General features: G+C 35.7%; 1 protein-coding gene across 1 annotated transcript in view; it reads right to left on the reverse strand.

The window, feature by feature from the left end:
* Positions 1–1,458: 1,458 nt before the first annotated feature.
* LOC150087117 (protein O-linked-mannose beta-1,2-N-acetylglucosaminyltransferase 1-like) overlaps positions 1,459–25,555 on the reverse strand; it is a 275,054-nt gene continuing 250,957 nt past the window's right edge. The window contains exons 18-20 of the mRNA XM_090372379.1: positions 23,447–23,488; positions 16,751–16,818; positions 1,459–1,845 (exon numbers count right to left, since the gene is read on the reverse strand). Coding sequence (XP_090228505.1) covers positions 1,773–1,845; positions 16,751–16,818; positions 23,447–23,488 — 183 coding nt within the window. The 3' untranslated portion in view covers positions 1,459–1,772. The remainder of the gene's footprint in view (positions 1,846–16,750; positions 16,819–23,446; positions 23,489–25,555) is intronic.

Below are 25,555 nucleotides of genomic sequence, written 5' to 3' on the forward strand. Positions count from 1 at the left end.
GTTCAAATATTTCTGTAACAAATAGTTATTTCTTCATTATGTATTTTATGCAATAAACATTTCATTCTATAATTATTTTTATTATCTTTTACATGGTATACAGTTATAAAGTTATTTAAAAAGTATTTTTAAAATTCTTTATGGGCATTTCTGAAGGTCACAGACCAATTATAATTTTTCCTATTGATTATTATATTTGATTAATGTGGGTCCATTTTGCATGATGGGGTCGCGGGATGAATTAATCGCATTAATCAAGACCAGCCTGTAGTACTATAACCATTAAAAAAGCTTATACATTTTTATAGGAATTTTTTTTTTAACTTAAAATGACTGCCTGTCATTAGCTCCCATAGTCTTCTTGTCGAATTACTTTGTATTTTTTTTTTTTTAATTTAGTACTTTTTTTTACTAAATTTTATGGATTTCTTTTTGTTCGCCTTGATATTAACCAACCATCTAGAGGGCAAATTAAAATGGGAAACAAATGTTATTCTTGATTCTGACTTTACATGTATAATATGATCAAAATACATTAGAAATAACAGCTTAGTTATCCAAAAAAATCCCCACTATTTTATGACCAAATCTCAGGATAGCAAAGCAGGTGAAACAAAGGAAACAAACTATTACGGAAATTAACATAGGATTTTTTTTATAGGTGCTATTCCATTTAAGTTTTTTTTTTTTAAACTTATAAATTATATATAGATATTTAAATTTATAAGTTTGACTGTTTTTGGTGTACAAAATACAAGGTAAAAGTGTTTGGTAAAAATTTACCAAGGTAAATTTTTACCAAAGAAACATTTTTGGTAAAAATGTTTCTTTAAAAAACTTGAACTGAATGTAAATTTAGAGGCAAATTTATGCAGAGAGGAATCTATATTGAATGTAGATGTGTAATTTCCGAAGACTTAAAAACTAAGTTCATTAAAGCACAGCTTTATTTTCACAGCAGCAAATTAATCACACTACAATGAAACAAAACAATAACAGAAGTATTATACAAAACATACATTATTGCACACATGAATATTCATGTTCACATGATGTTTGTGACACCCTCCCACGATGGGAAGTATAATAACCTTATTTTGCTCACTTTTCCACAAACTGTTTAAATTGAAGACATATCAGAATGGTTGGCTTCTGTGATATGTATTAAATACAAGAAGGCAGTGCAACAGAAATCTGTATTTTAGAATGGTAGGAATTTCTGTTTTTCTGCATTATATACCGAAGGCACAGTTCTTCAGTGTGTGTGTTATGTAGTAAATCTCTATATACATATACTGAAAAATAACCAAATGCTCCTCTGTAAGATGTTAAAAAAAATATGTACAATCAAATTGTTCTCTTATCAAAAATCCCTACAACTTGAATTTTAATTTCAGAAACTTGGTTGAAGTTTCTCAGGTATTTCCAAGGTTATTATTAAATTTGTTAAGTTCTGACTTTGATTAATTACTTTATGATGCTAATTATAAAGGCAATCCTTTCTATTTCTGACTTCAGTAATAATTAGTATGAAAATATACAAATGGTAGGTAGTGATTCCTTAATTTCAAGCTACCAAATGGTAGTTCATATGAAGAAACAATGAAAATATGTAATCCGCTTCATCACAACCATTTCCATGGAAGGTAAACCAGCAACTAGCATTGGCACAGGTCTCTTTGAAAAGGTTAGTTTTCTTCATCTGGGAATCCTTTTGTCAAGCTCTCTAGAAAATGAGTCATCTCGCTCATCATCACATTATTGGCACACAGTTATTGAAGTCTATCTTTGTCAATTTTTTGGTTTTCTAAATAGATAGGTGTTACTCGAGCAGGTTTGAAGGACCTAGAAGATAAGGGGGGAAAAAGTTAAGACAGTGAGTACCCTTTTAAATGATTGAATAAAAAGAACACTTTTATTCATGAATAAGAAATAATTTACACAATGAATGAAAAAATTGTTACAAAATAAAAAGTTAATCTTTTATTCATTATTAGAATACATTTTTATTTGCTGAATGTGAATGAAAATTAGAATAATCAGAAAGGCAAGTCTTGTATTTTAATGGGTTGTAAACCCTGACTTTGCTTACAACTGAAGTGGCCATCCTGTTTATACTTGCCACTTCAATGTCCATACATTATAATCGTTCCAATCATTCAAATTAGATTGCAGTACTAAATTTTATTCAAAGAAGTCATCAAAATGTCTATGGACTTAGGAATGTTAATAATAGAGGCAAAAGAGAAAAGTCTTCCTACCAGTGCAGAAGATGGAAGTGGTATATCAAATCGAAGAAATACTTTCTTGACAGCCAGATATTTCTTTAAACAATTTATATCAACATCCCCTTCATTTAAAATGTGCAGTACTTCCAGTTCTCCACTTGATGCTACTTTTTTCCCTACATGGTGTTGGTATTTCTCCACTTGTTCTCAAAACCTGTGCTCCTGAACTTACTCCTGTTCTTTGCCGCCTTTTTTCACTTTCTTATTCCAAAAGTGTTTTTTCCTTCTGCTTGGAAATTTGCTCATATCCAACCAGTTCCTAAAAAGGGTGACAAATCCCTCCCATCCAATTATCGTCCTATTGCAATTACTTCTACTCTTTCTAAGGTAATGGAGAAATCAATTAGTTATCAACTCCCTTCAATTAGTTATCAACGGAAGGTTTCTAGGTAGTTATTAAACTACCTAGAAACCTTCCGTCTGATGAACGATTGCCAGTATGGATTCCGTCAGTATCGATTCACTGGTGATATTCTGGCTTGTGTTACTCATTTATGGACAAATTCAATGGAAAGGTTTGGTGAAAACACAAGCAGTTGCTCTTGACATCTCAAAGGCTTTCGATCATGTTTGGCATAAAGGTCTTCTAAACAGGCTTCCATCTTATGGTTTGCCAACTGTTTTTTGTAATTGGTTATCCAGTTTTCTATCTGATCGCTCACTGAGGGATCACCCTCAGATGGCTCTCTGTCTTCTAACTTCTCCACTAATGCTGGTGTCCCCCACTCTTTTCCTCTTGTATATTAATGACCTTCTTACATCGACTGGAAATCCTATCCACAGTTTTGCCAATGACAGCACATTGCATTCCACTTTCCATTTTGAGAAACCTTGCCCTGTTCAGTCAGCTTCAACTTCTCGAATATCTGCTACCAATTCCTTAAATGCCGATCTCCAAGTAATTCTCCAGTGGGGCAAAGACAACTTAGTTGATTTCAATCCTTCTAAAACTCAGTCTTGTCTTATATCTCGCAAAAAGGATTCTTCTGCCCCTATGCTTATCTTTGGTGACACTCTGATTTCTAGGCAAATTAAGATATATCTCTTTTGGGGATTACCCTGACTTCTAATCTCTCTTGGCACAAGCACATTACAAATATTGCTTCTTCCGCATCTAAAAAACTTGGTTTTCTCTTTTGTTCTCAGCGTTACTTTTCTTCCAAACAACTGTTCACTCTGTATAAATCGCAAATCTGCCCTACCATGGAATATTATTCCCACATCTGGGCCGGTGCTCCCAAAACCTCTCTGAGGCTTCTAGATTCCATTCAGAAGAGGTCAGTAAGGTTAATTAATGACTCCTCTCTAACAGAGTCTCTCCACTTGCTGTCTCATAGACATACTGTTTCTGCTGCATGCCTTTTCTACAGATACTTCCACGGGCACCGTTCTTCTGAATTGGCTTCTATAATTCCCACTCTCTCTTTCAAAACAGTCCGAACACGTGCTGCCACCAGCCAACATCCATTTACTGTCCAACTTAAAACTCACAGAACCAACTTTTCATCTTCCTCGTTTATTCATTCAAGTGCTGTTTTCTGGAACAACCTTCCTTTATACGTATTTCCTGAAAATTACAGTCTACAGAAGTTCAAGTCTAATGTCAACAAATATCGTCTTTCATTTTCTCAACCTCCAACCCAAGCATAAGCACGGTACTAAGTAGTATTGGTTCTAATACCTCTCGTGTTTGGTGTTTTCATTAAAAAAAAAAAAAAAAGTCAGCTGTCTTGCATACAAAATTTATTTTAGAAGTTCCTGTTTTATTTGAGAAATGCTTATAGTGGAATAAATCATCAATATGATGTCCAAGATTATGACATCTATTAACTTTGAAACCAGCTTTAGAAATATTTTAAGTTCTCATACATTTTTAAAAAATATGTTCTCGACAGTTCTCAGAGGAACCATAACATGCGTTTTGTAATGTCTTCATTAGAAAACTGTTGAGAAATACTTATCTTCATATTCGGTGATAGCGTTTTATTTTTTAAAGCAGATTCACGACTTCTTTCAGGCTTTTTTTTTTTTTTTTTTACTTGCTATATTCCTCATTATCTTAGAAAGCTGCAATTCCATGCCACCTATTAAGATGAGAAATAAAATTATATGATGAATTTGTGGAACCTTTAATATTTATTCTCCTTCATTTTACGCAGCACTTTACGCAGGATGCAACAATCCTGTTTTCAGATGAACTTTCTTCAGTCAACACTTTAAAAAAAAAGAGTGCCATCCACAATGGCTAATCAGAACTGCGACTCACTTTCAAGTTTATTGCTAATGGATTCATTTATTCCCAAATGTCCAAGTTTCATGGATATTTCAAAGCTTGAAAGGCTAAAACTTGATCGAGTATCACTGTAACTTCAGTCCATTGTGAATAAAGAGGAAATAAAAAAAATTGTAACTAAGTCAACACAAAAAAAATTCCACTTAAAACAAATTTTCCAACTAATCAAAGATTAATTAATTGGAAAAATATAATGGATTAACAAGAAAATAATCTCGAAAGAAACTGTTTACTCCTCGGAAGCAAAGAAAGAACCGAGGAGATAATGAAATCATAAGTTAGAAGAAAAACAAATCAACAGTTGTTTGACTTCAGTTCTGCAAGTTTGCAGCTTAGAAACTAGGCACCTCTAAGGAGACATGATTTAAGTTTTTAAAGCTTTAAATGTATTGAATACACTAAATGCTGATGGCACCCTTACTTTTTTTTTATCCTCGCCTTTTCCCATTATTATATGGGGGTTCAGCGTTTTTATTGTTTTGGCATGCAATTTTTATGGCTGGATGCCCTTCCTGACACCAACCCTCACCCTTTATGCGGGCTGGGAATATGCGGTGGTCATTCCCTGACCTGCCGCATCCTCCGTATTTGGTGGGTACGGGTTCGAACCCCGGTCTAATCAAGAAGCGTGTGCTATGCACTACTGCTCCTGCCCATCTGGCTACGGAAGCGCCGCTGATGGAACCCTTACTATTTCTCAGAAAATGAGAGGATATAAACTTAACCCTTTGGCACTCATCTATGATTATTACACAACTAGTCCACGTAATTCAAAAAGACCTGATACCATATCAGTATGCTGATGTGGTATGTTAATAGATTAATTTCCTTGATAATTTCTTAGCAGATGCAATATACACTGAAGAAAGAAAGCATATATATTTTTTTGAAAAACGAATTTGTTGTGAGGAGTACAAACTCTTTTCAATATAAACATGTGAGACCATGCACACACTTTAGTTGAGCAAACTAGCTATGGCTACTGCACGCTAACCAGGTTCATTAGAGTAAGTGCATAAATCACATTTAAAAGAGTAGGCAACAGAGCTATGTTTGGAAGCCTATGTCATCGAAAAAAGCAAAAGTTGTGGCTTCTGCAGGATAGGTTATGGTTGTCTCTTTTTTTTTTTGACATTCAAGGAATAGTTTAATAGCATGCTGTGGCACATCATACAACTATTATGGGACCTTACTACAAAACTGTAGTCCACACTTTGCAGGATCACATTCATCAAAAACAGAGCCGGCCCGAGGGGGGTGCAAACGGTGCGAGCGCACAAGGCCCTGCACCGCTGACTGATTTTGCAAAATAAAAATGGTTTAATTATTATTATTTTTTTTTTGTTTTAATACTGTCGCAAAATCTAGCGACATCGCCATAAAATGGCCATATTTTTAATATACATAAGAAATAAAATGTCAATAATCATGTTATTAACATTATCTGAAAGCCCATCAAAGAACACGGAAAAATATATTTTCTTTCAAATATATTTAAAATATCTCTCCTTACAAATAAAAATAATAATTATATAATAATTTATTGGAGTTTCATTTGAAATTATTGAATAAATATTCCCCACAAATACGAATATATACAGGGTGATTCACTACCAGTGCGACAAACTTGCAGGAGGTGTAGGGGGCGCAAAGACGAATCGGAATCACATAGCATTGCAGGATCCGAAATGCCTTCATCATGCGGTAGAGGACGTTGAACAGGAGGTCGCGTGAACAGCGATCCCGCTGGAAGTCAGCATTTGCGAACCGTTTCTGTTGAAGAAACCAAGTAGCAAAAGTCCTCCGGAGTGGATAATCCACAGGCTCCAATGATTGGACGCATTGCAGATGGTATGAAGTCATTTGGTTTGTTGACAGTATCCTCCATACAGTGGATTGGGAAATACCCAATCGTTGGCTTATCGCTCGAGTACTCGGATTGCCTTCTGCAAGACGTAGGACATTCTCCTCATTGTCTGGCATCCTCGTCATTCGCTCTCGATTCATGGCACCTCTCGTGAAATAATCAGTCTCACGTAACCTTCTGTGCACACGTGCGAAAATCGTATGATGAGGAGCACGCCTGTGCAGGAAACGTTCCTGGTACAAGCGCAGAGCGACGCACACGTTACAGTCCGCAGCTCCATATGCGAGGTGCATGTCGGCCAGTCCAACGTTTGAATACTCGTCCATCCTACTGCCTCAGGAACCGGTTCGCAAATGCTGAATTCCAGCGGGATCGCTGTTCACGCGACCTCCCGTTCAACGTCCTCTACCGCATGATGAAGGCATTTCGGACCCTGCAATGCTATGTGATTCCTATTCATCTTTGTGCCCCCTACACCTCCTGCAAGTTTGTCGCACTGGTAGTGAATCACCCTGTATATATATATATATATAATGACAGCTGATTGTACATCATACGTTTTTATTGTGATTCGTGAGGTGTGAAAATAAATAACATATTCGTAAATAACATATTCGTATCTATTTCGCAACATGACTAGTAGAGACAGAGATGCAGGAAGAAAGTATGTGTGGCTCTGATAAATTGAAGAAAAAAAGAGGAAGTCCCTTGCAAAATTTTTAAAAACCGAAAATGTGCAACAAACTGAAGAAACGCATAATTCACAGTTACTGGAAGATCAAACTCGGGGAAATGAAATTACGGCGTGCAACATCCACGAAAACGATCCTGATCATCATAAAGCCAGCTCTCGTCCTAATGAGGAGGAAAGCGATGATAAGAAAACTGTAGAACAGGAAGATAATCATGAAGCAGAGAGAAACGTACAGACGGAGGATTTTTTGTCAGCGTTGAACAAAGAACAAGATGAATTATTCCGAGGACCGCAGCTTCACGAGAATCAACAAAGCGACGAAGACAAAAATGTCGATATCAACGATCCTGGTACTTGGCCTGAAATTATAACTGATAAATTTAGAATGGCTATCGTACAAAATGGCATGACACAAGTAAAAAACTATATTTTCTGAAAGAAAAATAACAGAAGTTTTTCTGAAAATTATTATTAACGAATGGGGAACGTCAAGAACGAAGGTGGTTACTCTACTCAAAGTACAAAGATGCCACATTGTGTTATGCGTGTAAGTTATTCTCTTCAACTACCACTTCTCTGTGTTTAACTGGACTTAACAATTGGGTACATTTAAGTTTGCGATTACAAAGTCATGAAAGATCAGAATATCATTTACAAGCTATGTACAAATTGTTACAACTTGAAAAGAATTTGAAACTTGGAAACGCTATTGACAAAGAACATGAAAAAATAATATTATCAGAGCATAATTTGGCGTTCAGGGTCAGTAGCGATGCTTTATATAAACTGCACAACGGTAATTCCTTAGGTCTCAGAATTACTTGCAAGATTTGACCCAATCGTGAAACAACATTTGGATCAGTGCGTAGAATCAGCATCGCGTTCCTATTTATCTCATAGAATACAAGATGAACTGATTTCTGCTTTGGCTAAAAAAGTTAGAAAGGAAATAATAAATACAGTTAAGAAAGCTAAGTATTTCACAATTTTATTAGATTGCACTCAGGACGTAAGCCATCAAGAACAATTATCTGTTATTTTAAGATATGTTAATGTAGATAACTCTGAAAGTGATGTGAGTATACAAGAACGATTTATTTGTCTGGAAACAGTAAAAGACTCGACAGGAAAAGGGTTATCAGCCAAAATTGAAAGCATATTAGAAAAGGAGGAATTAGATTTAGGGAACTGTCGAGGACAGGGGTACGATAACGGAGCTCATATGAGAGGTTTATATAAAGGCGTGCAAGCACTTATCCTGCAAAAGAATTCCAAAGCACAGTATATGCCCTGCGGAAGTCATAATTTGAATTTAGTTCTTGGAGACATTTCAAAATCATCTTCTCTTGCAAATTCATTTTTTGGGACTTTACAAAGCATATATAATATTTTTGCAAGTTCTGTAATATGCTGGGATATATTAAAAGAACATGTCAAACATCTTACTCCAAAACCACTGTCAAAAACAAGGTGGGAATGTCGCCTCGAAAGTGTGAAATCTGTGAGATACCAAGTACCACAATTTTCTCTAGCTTTGAAATACCTTTATGAACATACCAGTGACATGAAAACAAAATCCAATCAATCAAAAATAAACTTACTTCATTTGAATTTTTATTATTTGGTCATTTGGTATGACATACTGAATGAAGTAAATATTGTGAGCAAGATATTTCAAAATTCAAATATAGATATCGGTACTGAAAATTCACATTTAAAAGGCCTTTTAAATTTTTTTGAACAGTATCGTGAATTGGGATTCAAATCTTCTTTAATAACTGCAAAGGAAATAGCTGAAGAATTACAAGTGACATCTGAATTTAAGAATCAAAGAACTGGACGAAAAACAAAGCAATTTTGTTATGAAGGAACCGATCAGCCTATTTTATCAGGCGAAGAATATTTCAGAATTCAATATTTTCTAGTCATAATCGATAGTGCAATTATTTCTTTTATGAAAAGATTCGAAATTTATCACGAACATGAGACATCATATGGTTTTTTTATATAATTCGGATAATATTCAAAAACTGACTGAAAACGATCTTCTTAAATGTTGCAAAGACTTAAATGCGACCTTGCAAGACGATATTGATTGCATTGATTTATTTAATGAAATCAAAATTTGTCGTAGAGTTTTGCCTTCCAGGATCACAATATTACAATATTTACCGAAAAATAATTTATTTGAATTGTATCCAAATTTTGTTACTGTTCTGAAAATTATATTAACCTTACCAATTACCGTCGCATCTGCAGAAAGATCTTTCTCAAGATTGAAAATAATAAAAAAAAAAAAAAATTACTTGAGATCTAGCATTAGTCAAGAACGATTTACCTCCTTAGCCATTTTATCTATCGAATCCGAAATAGCCAAAAAACTAAATTATGATGATATCAACAAATTTGCTATAAAACATGTAAGAAAATGAAACAAAAATCACATATTGTGACCTTATTCGATTAAGTCGCATACCAAATTCTTGTGAACTATCTTGTGAACTCCTCTGATCATTTGGTCGTCCCGGAGTATAAACAGAAAATTTATTTATTTATTTAAATTGCATTTTATAAGTATATGAAGCAATTATTTTTCTTATTTGATTTATTAAAGATTTTTTTGTGATTGAAATGTTAATTTTATTAAAATAATTTAATTATTTATCATTTTCATGTAATCCTTACTAAACCAATTTGTGCAATGTAATAAATATCAAAATGCAATAAATTATTTTGTTGTATGAAATTTGTATCAAGACCCCGCAAGTCAACTTTGCATCGGGCCCCGCTTTTGTTCGGGCCGGCCCTGACCCTGATCAAAAATAACCACTAACTGCACACAGGTCCTAGTACACTTATGTGCATAACAGCATCCTAAGCTGTCCCCACGATGACACCAGTAATGGTGGACATTTTCATTGATTCAACTGCAAAATTTGACAGAGGATCACTGGTTGTTGCTTCTAGAACAATGAATGCTATGCAGTATGCAGACATGCTGGAATGCAGGTCAACAAGAATTTTTCACTTGGGGTCTGGGGGAGATCTTTGGATGCCGATTCTAAATCCACTTTTGATTTGCTTATAGCACATCAGGAGACTGGTGTGCTATAAGCAAATCTGATTCTACCACTCATATCTCTTTAGAAATCCTACATAAGTATAGTTATTATTTATTATATTATTGTTATATTAGTATTGTTTATGTAATTGAATATAGCTACAGTAGAGCATCAGTTATCCGGAATGATTGATGTTAGACCTCTTCCAGAGAGCCAAATTTTCTGAATAATCGAACTGGAAACTTTTCCGGATAATTTTTCCGGTAAGATTAAATAAATTAAATTTATTTAATCTTACCTTACAATTAAATAAAAAAAAATAAGATTAATAAAATTTAAAAAAAAACTAATCTCAGAAAAAAAAACTGTGTGCAAATGTCATTGGGATGCACAGACAATCTGTGCATCCCAATGACATTTGCACACATAGTAATTGGTGCAGGCATTTCTCAGTAATGCTTTCCATAACAAGCCCGTCTCATTAATGTTATAAACATTTTCTTTCTCGTAATTTGCTTAACTGAAGCAGACTTACTTTTAAAGGACACAGCTGCCAATTCATCTGCAGACAGTTTCTTGCCTTGAATATCTAGTTCATGTATACCGTGTCTCAGTATAAAATTTCTCAGTCAACTTGTCAACCTGTGCTTGCCTTAAAATCTTCATTACCTCTTAATTTTTGATTAAAATCCAATGCTTTTTCATACAACATTGGGCCAGACACTGGTTCACCTAAACTCACTTCTGAAGAAAACAAAAAAAAAATAAATTGCAATCTCTACAGTGGCATTTTCAGGTTTCGACATAGTCTTTTTCCTGCTAGATCCTCCTTCACTATCCATAATCGACGCTTTGGAATTTTTCTTGATGTCGTAAATTCTTGAAGTCCCCACATTAAACTCCTTGGAGAGATTTCCTAAATTTTCACCTTTTCTAATTCTATTAATAATTTCCGTTTTTTGTGGCAATGTTAAAACTATGCGTTTTCTTTTCATTCACATTTTTCCATAAAAAATTGAGAAAAATAATAAATCGCAGTTTTGGGCCGATATTATTCTTACCGAATATGGAGCTAAACTAATCTAAAATTCACTCATAGTTTCCAAGAAAACCCAGTAGTCTCTGTGATATTTTTCTAAAGCACATTTCTGAAGGTCACATAGAATTCTAGAGGTCACAACCATAAAACAATAAAAACAATTTGCATGCAATTTTCGGTTTATTGGGCTTTTTGTTTGTACAATCTGTTATAAATGGGTAGTAAACTCGATCTTTTGCTTATTATAATCAAAATTCAATTTGCAAAAGTGATCACTATATCCGGCGCTTACCGTACTACCATCAATAAAAAAAAAAAAAAAAAAAAAAAGAGGAAAGATCAGCCTTTCAAATTATTCCAGATAACCAACATTCTACTGTATATCTTTAATTATTACATAATAAATACATTTTGTTACATAATTTGATTATGTAATTAAATTGTAATTATGATGATAGTTACACTTTATAATATGAATGTAACTGGATTCTCAGCAAAAGATTGTTTATTTGAATCTGGATTCAGTGGAGAAACCAAACCCTTGTGATGATGGTACCAATTCCTGTACCTCCATAGCAAAGACTAGAATAGCAAAAAAGTAGTCAAGTCTAGTCAAGTCTAAAAGCCATCTATCCTTACTGCACACTCTGTTCATCTAAAGGAGACACTAACATGACTTTAACACTACTAAAAGCAATTCAATACAGCTGTCATCAATGAAATATTTGTGGTGACCTGAAAGACATTAATATGTTAATGGTATGTAAATTGAATCTATTGAATGGCCATTACATCAGATGTTGCCACAAAGAAGCTCAGTGGGCCAGAAACAAGTAGTGAGCAAGTACGTTAGATTAGTGAATCTAATAAACATTTTTTCCTCAACCTCTCCACATTAAACTTGATCTAAGGAAAAGTTTTGTGAAAGTATGATGAATTCAAGAGAATTTCCTTACTTAATTGAGAAATTTTCAAAGGTCAGTGCCACAAAAGTGGAAGTTTTGTGGGGCCTCAAATCAAAGTTTCTGCTGGAAGAAACCATTGAAAAAGACTACCCATGTTTAGTCTCTAGAGCTAAGTTCTGGTCAACCCTTCCCCATCTCTTCCATCATGCACTATGATTGATGACTTTTGAGGTTATGATGAACATCATGGCGAGATCCAATATTCCTTACATTTTGAGGGTACAGCTCTAAAACGGTGTTCGCAGGCTGGCTGCTAGTTAGTACACCGGACCGAACCTATTGGTAACTCTCTAGAAGGCTTCCGGATCAGCTAGTGTATAATCTTACTACCTCCACTCTGCCAGATAGTGACTGGAGGGAGTCCAAGTAGTGTGTATGCGGGAGGCATTGTCGAGGCCACATTATGTCAAGGATCTGGGTATATTCTTACCATGTGTAAGCAATATACAAAAATTTCATTACTTCATACAGCATGTCCCACCCACTTTTTCTTACTATGGAATACACCATGAATTGTCAAACTAATAGAGCAAGCTTATCTGCGAAAAGATCTAAACCTCCCGAAACACTTCCTAATTCATTTCACAAATATACATGGTCTCAATTTTCAATTGCAGTCTGCCAAACCTCATGTACTTTTTCTGACAGAATCTCAGTTATCGGTTGATTCAACTACTGCTCATCTCAGATGCCCAAATTATTTGATTCTTTGTGTGATTTATTTGATTCTGTATGATTCCTTTTCCCTCAAAGGTGGTACTTGTGCATATGTTCGTTCTGATATTCCCTGGAATTTGGAATCTCCTCTCTTCGATCGTCTCTGGCTTAAAATCTCTCTACCTCATTGTGTCAAATTCATCTGTTTTCTCTACTGTTCTCCCAACACCACTAATCACTTGGAGCTCTTTGACTTCCTCTCTTTCCAACTTGACTTTCTCCAGTCCAACATTCCTAACAGTGAGGTAGTTTTCCTTGATGATTTTAATGTTCACAACTCCAGCTGGCTTCCGTTTTCTAATCACACCGACTCAGCTGGTCGAGATTCTGAGGCTTTTGCAATTACGTCATTGCACAGAACAATCTGTGCAATGATGTTGCGCAGATTGTTCATTTACCTACAAGAATACCGGACAATCCTAATCATACAGCCAACACGTTTGATCTTTTTCTCACACACAACCCTTCTCAGTACATGGTCGAAGTGAGAGGTCCTTTAGGCACGTCAGATCACAACTTGGTGATTGTCTCTTCTCCAATGGAGCCTTTATCTCATGGCTGTTCCCAACCTCGTGTTGTTTGGCATTACAAGAATGCAAAATGGGATGACCTGCGAGATTTCTTTTCTTCCTTTCCTTGGTCGGATTACTGTTTCAAAACTTCTGATGTCAATGTTTGCTCAGATCGTGTCAGTAAAATTATTCTTGCAGGAATGGAATCCTTTATCCCACACTCCACTTTAAAATCTCGTCCTTTATCTAAACCTTGGTTTTCCAATAAATGTGCTAAGGCTGTTCAAGAGAAGAATGTTGCATATCATAATTGGCTTGTTTCTAATTCTTCAGTTTCATTTTCTGCCTGCACCAAAGCTTGCAACTCTGGACTGATTAAAGCAGTTATTAATCAGTCCAAACTAGAGTTTGAACAGGCTAAGAGTAGAAAACTTGTTTCTTCCCTAATGGTAGCTGAGCATCCTGTTCTCTTGCCAAAACTATTGGCTGCAACTTTTGCCCATCTCTGCTCCCACCTCTGTCCAAACCAGATGGTTCTGTTGTCACTTTAGCCAAGGGAAAAGCTGACCTGCTAGCATCCATTTTTCTTCCAACTCATGTATTAATGATCTTGGTAAAACACCTCCCACCATTCCCAACAAGCTCCATTCAATGCCTCCTGTGGTCTTCCTTCAAAAGGATGTCAGAAGGATTTTGACGATTCTTGATGCGAAGAAAGCTCCAGGTCCCGATGGTATTTCTCCACTTGTTCTCAAAACCTGTGCTCCTGAACTTACTCCTATTCTTTGCCGCCTTTTTTCACTTTCATATTCCAAAGGTGTTTTTAAACCTTCTTGGTTTAAAAACACCTTTGGAATATGAAAATAGCCAGTTCCTAAAAAGGGTGACAAATCCCTCCCATCCAATTATCGTGCCATTGCAATACTTCTACTCTTTCTAAAGTAATGGAGAAATCAATTAACCGCCAACTCTTAAACTACCTAGAAACCTTCCGTCTGATGAACGATCACCAGTATGGATTCCGTCAGTGTTGATCCACTGGTGATATTCTGGCTTATGTTACCCATTTATGGACTAATTCAATGGAAAAGTTCGGTGAAACACAAGTAGTTGCTCTTGACATCTCAGAGGCTTTCGATCGTTTTTGGCTTAAAGGTCTTCTAAAAAAGCTTCCATCTTATGATTTGCCAACTGTGTTTTGTAATTGGTTATCCAGTTTTCTCTCTGATTGCTCACTGAGGGTGATGGTAGATGGCGCTCTGTCTTCTAACTTCTCCACTAATGCCGGTGTCCCCCAAGGTTCAGTTCTTTTCCCCTTGTATACTAATCACCTTCTTCCATTGACTGATTGACTGGAAATCCTATCCATAGTTTTGCTGATGATAGAACATTGCATTCCATTTTCCATTTTGAGAAACCTTTCCCTGCTCAATCAGCTTCAAGTTCTCGAAAATCTGCTGCCAATTCCTTAAATGCCAATCTTCAGATAATTCTCCAGTGGGGCAAAGACAACTTAGTTGATTTCAACCCTTCTAAAGCTCAGTCTTGTCTTCTCGCAAAAAGGATTCTTCTGCTCCTATGCTTATCTTTGGTGACACTTCGATTTCTAGGCAATATAACATATCTCTTTTGGGGATTACCCTGACTTCTAATCTCTCTTGGCACAAGCACATTACAAATATTGCTTCCTCTGCATCTAAAAAACTTGGTTTTCTCTTTCGCTCTTGGCATTATGTTTCTTCCAAACAGCTGCTCACTCTGTATAAATTGCAAATGCGCCTTACCGTGGAATATTGTTCCCACATCTGGGGTGGTGCCCCCAAAACCTCTCTCAGGCTTCTTGATTCCATTCAGAAGAGGGCAATTAGGTTAATTAATGATTCATCTTTAACAGAGTCTTTCACTCGCTGTCTCATACACGTATTGTTTCTGCTGCATGCCTCTTCTACAGATACTTCCATGGGCAGTGTTCTTCTGAATTGGCTTCTATAATTCCCACTCTCTCTTTTAAAATAGTCCAAACACATGAAGCCAACATCCATTTACTGAGCAACTTCAAACTCACAGAACCATCTTTTCACCTCTCTCGTTTATTCATTCAACTGCTGTTTTCTGGAACAACCTTCCTTCATACGTATTTCCTGAAAATTACAGTGTACAGAAGTTCAAGTCCAATGTCAACAAATATCTTCTTTCGTCTTCTGAACCTCCAACCCAAGCACGGTACTAAGTACTATAATACCTCTCGTGTTTGGGGTTTATATAAAAAAAAAAAGGGATAAGGAGGTGTTTATCTCCTTGTATAAGGCCATGATTAGGCTGCATCTTGAGTACTGTGTACAAGCCTGGAGGCATCACTTTAGGAAGGATGTAGAACTGCTGGAAGAAGATCTACATCCTAATAGCTTCAGTTCTGTAAATTGCAGTGCCTCAAGACTAGGCATCCGTGGGGAGATCTGATTGAGGCGTTGAATGGATTGAGTAAGCTTAATGTTAATGGCATTCTTCCACTTGCTGATTGCAGGATAGATGTGCATAAGTTTGCCTTCAGCTAGCAGGTGGCTGATTGTTGGAATGCTTCCATCTGTTGTTGTGGAAGTGTTGAATAAATTCAAGGAACAACTAGACAAATTCTTGGAGAGTACGGATGGGTGAACTGCGTTTTTTTTTTGACTGATGCTATACAAGCTTGCTTTTTTGCATTATTTGCCAATACTGCTACTACTAACTATATGTGCATAACTCGGTTAGAAAAGGGTATTTATATCTTTGATGGAATAATTCTGTTCATCAAATGGTATAAGTCTGTTCTACCCATACTGTAGCAACAATGTAAGGCAGGCTCTTTTCTGTTTTTGCATCACACAATATCATCCTGCACAGCTGGTAGTGAATAGGTTTGAAGACACAGGCACATAAAGCATTGCTGGCCTGCCACAACTTTAACCAAACTGGATTAGAATGTCAGCCTTGGGCCAGGCCAACATACACATAATCAGTAGCCGAACTGACCAAGAAAAACACTGAAATATTTCCTTCCCCGAGTAGACTCTGATACAATGTGCAATAAGGCAAAAGATGGCCAAACATGTTATTAAATATTGTATATAAATATACAATAATATCTTGCAGGTGTTATTACTTTTTTGCATTCTTTGGCTTCACATTACCAAAACACATACTTTCAGCCATAAAGCCTCTAAGACTATGTAACTCCTTGACAAGGCAATCTGGGAAAATATACTGCTAATTTTATAATTAAATATAAATCTGATTATTTCTCTGTGTGTGTATATATATATATTTTACTTACGAGTATGAAGAATTTGGCACTCCTACTACCAACAGATGGTTTCCTTTCATATACAGTCTCCACATACTCTAAAATATTCAAAGGAATTGTTTAGCTTTCTTCATATATATAGATAAGAATTATCCAAATTACATTCATAAAGATCATAAAAATCACAAAATTAAACATTAACTATTTTTCAATACTATTTGGAAGAGAAATTTTATACTGTACTATGCAAGTGGTTATCGGAGCAATATGGCCTTAGTTGTTAATGCTCCTAAAAACCAAATAACAAACAAACAACAAGCAAGTGGTTATATTTTCAGAATTTATTATTATCTGCTTAAGTTTTTTTATTAGTGTGATCTCTCTCTCTCTCTCTCTCTCTCTCTCTCTCTCTCTCTCTCTCTCTCTCTCTCTCTCTCTCTCTCTTTCTTTTTACTTGACACCTGTCTAGTCCACATTTACCATAAGGTAATCAGAACACACGCTGAAGGCAGGGATATCATTTGGTGTCTGTAATCCTAGATAATCTTCATTCCGAATATAGCTTCCAAAAGGAACACAATAGACTGTCCACCTCTGAAGCTAATCAGCTCCTAATGAAATAACAAAACAATAAAAAAAAGGACACAATCAATCAAGAACTTTCTTGATTATGCACTGGTCATATGAGCCTGTGAGCAAACTCTCTCTATTCATTATTCAAAGTTGCCTACACAACAGTAATTTGACCATTTTGGGTATCCCCAAAATGGTCAAATGACTCAAATCAGATCTACTAATAGACTACATAACCTGCAATGTTGAGTCAGTTTGGTGTGACATAGTGCTGGGAAAGCAAAAATGAGAGTAGGAGTGTGTTATAGGCCTAATGACTCTAATGAACACAACAAACAATTGCACAGAGAAATAGAATGGGCTGCCAATTCAGATTGTGTTATAATGGGGGATTTTAACTTCTTAGATATTGACTGGAACTTGTGAATTGGTCACTCGCACACTAGCAAGACTTTTGAGGATTTATTGGATGATTGTTTTCTACAGCAGTATGAACGAGAGGCAACCAGAGAGGGTAATACTCTTGATCTGATTATCAGCAGTGATCCTTCGTCCATTAAGAATCTGCAAGAAAAATACACACTGGGTGGCAGCGATCACAGTGTAATAATGTAGAATTTAATTAAAGACATAACTACTATAAAGGAAAGGGCTTTTGCTTTCATAAGGGTGACTACACAGGATTCAGACAATTTTTAAACTGTGTGCAATGGGATCAACTGATGATGTTACCAACAGCAAATTCTAAGTGGGAAGCATTCAAGGAATTAATCGTGTCATGTTGGTAAGGTGAACTTCGTTCCCCTTACCAACAAGACTGGTGAGGGGAACAAAGGGATCCTCTTACTAAGAAAGGCTTCAGTTCTGGAGACTAGGCACCTGTGAGGTGATCTGATTGAGGTGTATAAGGCCTTGAATGGGTTGAGCACACTGAATTCTGATGGGGTTCTTCCGCTTGTTCAGATTATGAACCTGAGGGGACATAAATTTAAATTGAGGAAAGACAGTTGTAGAATAGATGTGCAGAAATTTGCCTTTAACCAACATGTGGTTAATTGGTGGAACAAACTGAATGGTCTCTCACACACTAGCAATATTCGTGAATTTATTGGACTTCTTTCTACAGCAGTATTTTAGAGAGGCAACAAGAAGAAGCAATATTCTCGATCTTATTATCAGCTGATTTTTCATACATTAAGAATCTTCTGGTATAAGACCCACTGGGTGGCAGTAATCACAGTTTCCTGAAGCTTTTCATATCAACTAAAAGTGCTATTCAAAGGCTCAAATGAATTGCAGACAAGAACAATTCATGAATGCATATAAAGTATTAGGTGATACAGGAGTCTATGGAAGATATAAACTAGTCTACAATCAAGTCATAAAGGAAGTTAGGGCCCATTCAGTGCACTGTTTTCTATATTTATTGATGAAGATATATCGGGCTTAATGTCTAAGTTTGCAGATGATGATGATACAAAGGTTGGAAGGGCAGTTAATGATAGTAATCAAGGTATATTACTGCAACAAGATCTATAAAGATTAGGTAGATGGGGTGAGAAAAGGCAATTCAAATTCAACATTGACAAACACAAGGTTCTGCAGATGAGTAGCAGTCAATTAACATATTAATTGTGTGGTATTACACTCAGGGTAGCGGAAAATGAAAAATACCTGGGGGTAAATGTGCAGTCTGATATGAAGTTCTCTGAGCAATGCAGACAGGTTACCAGAACAGATAATGGAGTTTTGTCAATGATATACAGGAACTCCACTAGCAGGGATAATCCCACTGTATTAGGCAATGGTTAGGCCACATCTTGAATACTGCATAGTGGTTTGCAAGCCTCATTTAGGAAAGATGCAGATCTGCTGGAACAGGTGCAGAGAAGGGCAAAAATTGTTAAAGGGAACAAAAGGGTGGTCTTACCAAGAGAGGCTTCAGTTCTGAAAATTTCAGGGGCCAGAGAATAGGCACTTGCATGGTGATCTGATTGAAGTGTTTAAGGTTTTGAATCGATGCTATCAATACTGATAGCATCCTTTCTTTTGCTCAGACTACATGTGGGCATAAATTCAACTTGAAGAAGGATGGACGGATGCAGGATAGATGTGCAGAGATTTGTCTACTTCAGCCAGTGGGTGGGTAATTGTTGGAACAAACTTCCGTCTGTTGTAGAAGTGAGTAGTCTGAATAAATTCAAGGAAGAACCAGATAAATTATTGGAGGAGGAGATGGGCAGGTGAAGTTTTTTTTTTGGCTGATTCTTAAGTTTGCATTCTTGCATCTTTTGCCACTACTAATACTAAAAACATGAATCAAAAACCAGAAGTAAAGTAACATAAGCCAGAAGAATTAAGATTCAAAAAGATGGTAATCTGGTTCTATGCATAACATCATATTTACTTTCATTAAGCCAAAATTGCCAAATTCAGTAAAAGTAGGTTACCTAAATCATCATCTCTTACCCTACATTCCAAATCCCGTAATTATTACCAATGTCTAAAATTTCCCCACTTATGCCAAGGCTATGCCATATGTCAAATGGTGGATTAAAAAGTCATATCCAAACAGAATACACTGCATCATAACCTCTCTGCTCTAACTGCAAGAGTAATGATCCAGCTCTTTCTAATGCACATGACTTATGGAAGTTAGGGGGAAAAATACAGAAATATATCTCAACCCCAGGGGCTCACATCTGGTGAGTATGGGCTTGGCACACCCAGAGTCCTGGTTATCATCATTCTTCTCTTTCTTGATGATTCCTTTCTACTTTTGACTCACTCTCTCTCTCTCTCTCTCTCTCTCTCTCTCTCTCTCTCTCTCTCTCTCTCAGGGTAACTCAAATTTTTTTTTTGCTGATGCAGCATAAGCTTCAGGCTTCCTTGCACCATATGGCTAATAATAATAATAAAACTGAAAGGTAAGTGACAAAGTGACATACCAAGAGGTGAGAAAGCAAGTGAAGTTAATCATAGCAAAATGTATGCCTTAACTACTCAAAACTACAAGTCTGTAACAATTCAGACAGAGGTGACAGTTCCCTTGAGCACATTATTAGAAGAATGGGCTATATCAGTGTTTTCAATCCATTATCCATCTTCCAAGTCATGTCTAGTAGTCCAAGTAGTAACACTTCGATCACAGTAATAATAACAACAGTCTTGCAAATAATAAAGCACTAGAAGGATCACACAATCCAGATGCTGTTGGAGCACACTAATCATGCAAAACCAATCTGAACGTAGACAATAGCAACCGAGATGGAACCACGTTAGATCTTCATGCAGAACATAGGAACTAAATGTTCTCTAGACTTAACCAAGGTTAGAAAATGAGCCTGTACAAAAAAAAAAAAAAAAACCTGTCCATAAAAACAGACTGACTCATCTTCCTCCTTGAAAACAAAATAATGCAAAAAAATCGTACACAGGAATTGTGGATGATTATGCAGCAAAATTAGGGCCGCCGTAGCCTAGTGGTCAGGCGCGCGGGTGCATAAGTACACGTGCCTTGAGTGACCGGGGTTCAAGCCCGTGACTGCTGAATACGGTGCTGTTTCTTGTATTCTGTCTATCTTGTTAACTCCTCTGACTGTTTGGTTGTCCCGGAGTATAAACAGAAAATTTTATTTAATATTGAAGGCATCTATGATCTCCAGATATGGACCCACAGCAATCTTACAAGAGACTCACCTCACTCCTTAGGTGACTCCTAAAATCAAAAGCTATATTATGCATTAAAGAGATAGAGGCGCCTTCGTAGCCAGGTGGGCAGGAGCAGCAGTGCGTAGCACATGCTTCTTGATTAGACCGGGGTTCAAGCCCGTGACCATCAAATACGGAGGATGCAGAAAGGTCAGGGAATGACCACCACATATCCCCAGAACAATATGGCCTTAGTTGCTAATGCTCCTAAAAACCAAATAACAAACAACAACAAACAAACAAAGAGATAGAAATGCATCCTCCTCTACTCATGGAGGTGTGGTGATTGTAGTGTGCAAACGAGTTCCATCCAGACAGATTCCTCTTCAAACATCCCTGGACACAGCTGCTGATTGCATTAGACTGGGAATTGCATTAACTATTCTATATATCTTTCTTTAAACTACACCTGAAGGACTTATAATACTACTACCATAACCCTTCTGCTTATTAGGTGACTTTAATGCACACTGCCCATTATGGGGGTTCACCCACTTATATACGCTTCTCGACAGATTCCATCATGGCTATTAATCTTTCTATATGCCCTCCTGCTTTATACTCAAGCACAGAGTGCGGCAATGCTAAATGCTCTCTTGGCAGCGAATATTTTTTACTCTGTAATTACAAACAGCAATATCATCACACAGAGAAAACTGAAAAACCTGGAAATTCTCCAAAACAGACTGGTAAAAATAACAATTAAATTTTACAGAATTGAAAAAAATGTGACCAAATACGTAACTAAGGAAATACGAGTAGCTACCAAGACATATAATGGAAAAACAAACATGTTAATCACTGGTGGAATGATTTGTGCAATAAAGTCAAACAAGAACAGAACAGAGCCTGGAACTTATTTTGCAACTACCCCACAACAGCAAACCTCATTAATTATAAAAGACTGAAAGCCAAGGCAAGTAAGCAAAAAAGGAAACATGGTTGCACTTTGCCTCTACCATTACAAAAGATTCAAATACCAGATTAACTTGGAAAAGAATCAAACAGTTAAATGGCAAATATCTGTCATCATCCAGACCAATTCTCAGTTGGAATTGGCAAAATATATCCCCCACCTTGAGATAACATATCATTCTATACCATATCAGAAGTAACAGCATAACCAGATTATTCTTTTCATATCAAAATGCTAGTTGAGCAATATAAAATAAAAATGAACAGCAATTTATCTCTAGATTATAATTAGTCTTTCACAATAACTGAACTTAGGCAGTCTTTAACCACAACATCCAAATAGTGCTGCAAGTTCAGATGAAATATATAAAATTATGTTACATCTAAATGATGTAACATAATTTTATATATTTCATTTATGTTATATATAATATTTCATTTTATATATTTATGTTAATATTTTATATATTAACATAAATAAATATGTTACATCTAATAATCTTAAATTCGTTGATTTTTTTTTTTTTTCATAATCGAATACTATCAAAAAGCTCATATCTTTCATTCTTTTATCAAGAAAGTATCCTATAAAGGTCAGTTCTTAGTGCCATGTTTTCTATTCAAGTAAATAATATGATATAAGATATTCCACTGTTGAAACATATCTATATGCAGATATTTCACAATCTCACATCATTTGCGAAATATGCACACTACAGGAAGACAACTTCAGACTTCAATAAACAGAATAGCATTTTGGATGACATGCAATGGCTTCTCAAAAATCCAAGGCTATTTGCTCTGTAAGAATCATGGCATGCATCCTGAATGTGAACTATGGTTGAAAACTTAACCAATTCCAGTTACCAATTGTATCAAATTTCTAGACCTAATACTAGATAATAATCTCACTTTTGTTGCACCATTATACATTTACATATGTTATGTTTTAAAAACTAAACATCCTTAAAAGCATCTCTGCAAAATGTGGGGTGCTTAACAATACACCCTCTTACCTCTGTATCATGAACAAATCAGTTCCCATTTAGATTATGGAGCTCCTGTTTATGATTCAGCTAGACAAAGCATTCAATACTGCCTTGAGAATTGTTTTGGGAGTATTTTGAACATCTCCAGTACAAGGCGTCTATACAGAAGCAAATGAACTGTCACTACATCTCAGGAGGAGAACACTAATGCAGAAATATGTGACTGAAATTCTGAGTACAAAATTAATAAAAAATTTGTGAAAAATAAAATTTTCCTTCGTTATTTTGAAAAAACCTGACAACAGAAAAAAATGGAAAAAATCATTTTTAAAATCAGCATTAGAAAATGATTCAGAAAAAAAGCTTTCATGAGAAAATGAAATTTCTTGCAAATGCAGAATAGTGTTATTCATTTCATAATTACAAGACTATTTGGCTATTTATTTTATAACCACAGAGCTTTTGCTATGTTAAATAAACTGAAGTTTTAAATTTAAAAAATTTATTAAAATAAAATTGTAAAAATATTCATACAGACCTTGTGGTATCCTCTTGCATCTAAATCCCAGATTTTAAAACACTATGAGTAAGATAGAAAAATTAACAAAATTTGATATTTTCTGAAACACAAGATCATGAAACAAAAAAAAATATATTATTAGCATTGACAAAATAGTCAAGGAAGCAAACCCATACAGCATCAAAAAAAAAAAAGAAAATAAAAAAAAAGTTTAATCCACTTCATTTGCCCATTCTTCTTCTAATAATAATTTGTCCAAAATCTTAAAATTTTTTGACTTACTTTCATAAAACTAAGTGTAAGTTTATTTCAACAATCAATTATTCTCTGTTTGAATGTGAATGTCTGTATTTTTCTATTCTGCAACTGTTTTCTTAATTTAAATGTATGTCCTCTTGGGTTTTTCATTATAGTAAGAATTTAGATAAGATGTCAGCAGTATATGAGAGTACATATAACATATTTTGGGAATTAATTGCAGCTGATTCCATAACTGAGACTGTGTTGAAAAGACCTACATAAACTTTATTTATTGATATAATATTAGATATAATAACAGATTATTAACAGATACTAACAGATTAACAGATACCATTCTACATGGTATCTGTTAATTTTAATCAAAGTTGGAAGTATTAATTAGTTGCACAATATCGCAGATATGAGATCAACACACTAAGTAGCAAACCTAGTTTGCTCATTACTATGTATATAAAGAGGCGTTTGCTGGAAATTACTTGATTTTATATAAAGTATATTTCATACATTTTAAGATGTGTTAATTGCTACATTTTTCATATGCATCCTAATGTGCTGGCCCGAGAAAGAGAGATATTTTGGACAAAGTTTACGGAATAGAATTTTCTCAGCATGGTCTGTGCTTGTTAAGAAAAGGGACTGTTTTTACAGTGATGAGATTTCTTGAATAGAAGGGGTATAGGAATATTTGCTGACAATATCAAGGCAGTGTTAGGTGGGTTGGAAAACTGCTAGCTTTAGAGGATATACAAACTAATATATTAACAGCAGTTGCAGGCAGAGGTGAAAGTGATTCTTGCACTGCTTTTATTGGGACATGCAGAAGACTGGAAAGTGAGGAGTTGGAGATTACAAAGTCTGCTGGGGATTACAAGACCTGGTCTTGAGACAAACATGGGCTATGTTAAAATTACAAATAGCATAAATAGGTGCAGGTATATTTGCATGTACATTAATACTAAGAGTATAGCAAAACAAATCTGAAGTACTGAACATGGACACTGTAGAGTTAATGGAGTCATGATCATGCAGACATAAGGGATGCAAAATTTGAATATAGAAAATACAATTTATATAGAAAGGAGAGGAGTGAGAGGGGGGGGGGGTTATGTTTGTTTGTTTTGGTGTTTAGGAGCATTAGCAACTAAGGCCATATTGCTCCGGGAAATGCGGTGGTCATTCCCTGACCTTTCCGCATCTTCCGTATTTGGTGGTGACGGGCTTGAACCCCGGTCTAATCAAGAAGCGTGTGCTACGCACTGCTGCTCCTTCCCACCTGGCTACGGAGGCGCTGGGGGAGTTATGCTTTTGGCTAAGAAACACTTAGAGCCTAAGGCAGTGTACTCAGTTTACATTGGTGGCTAGTGCACTGTTGAGATAGTCTGGTATGATACAAACACTGGGAAAACAAAATAAGTGAAAGTGTCTTATAAGCCAAATGATGTACATTGAGTACAAATAAGTACAATGAGCAACTATACAGACAAACTGACTGTGCCAATAAATCAGAATGTCTTATGTTGGATTTTAACTTTTCAGATACTCATTGGAAATTGTGGGTTGGTCACCCACACATTATCGAGAGTATGGATTTATTGGATGACTGTTTTCTTCACCAGCATGTTAGAGAGGCAATGGCAGAAAGCAATATTTGTTATCTGATTATCAGCAGTAATTCTTCATGCATTAAAAATATCCAAGTAAAGGATTATCACTATATATTGAAGAGGAAGCTACTTAAAGATATAACCATTATGAAGGGTAAAGGGAAGGGATTCTAATTCATAAAGGTGACACCGTGGTTGTTGACAATTTTCAAATTCCCTCCAGTAAGACCAACTGATAATGTTACAATGCAAATTCTAAATG

This window comes from Mastigoproctus giganteus, chromosome 4 (genome assembly GCF_048544385.1).
Source record: "Mastigoproctus giganteus isolate SK-2022 chromosome 4, ASM4854438v1, whole genome shotgun sequence".
Lineage (NCBI taxonomy): Eukaryota > Metazoa > Arthropoda > Arachnida > Uropygi > Thelyphonidae > Mastigoproctus > Mastigoproctus giganteus.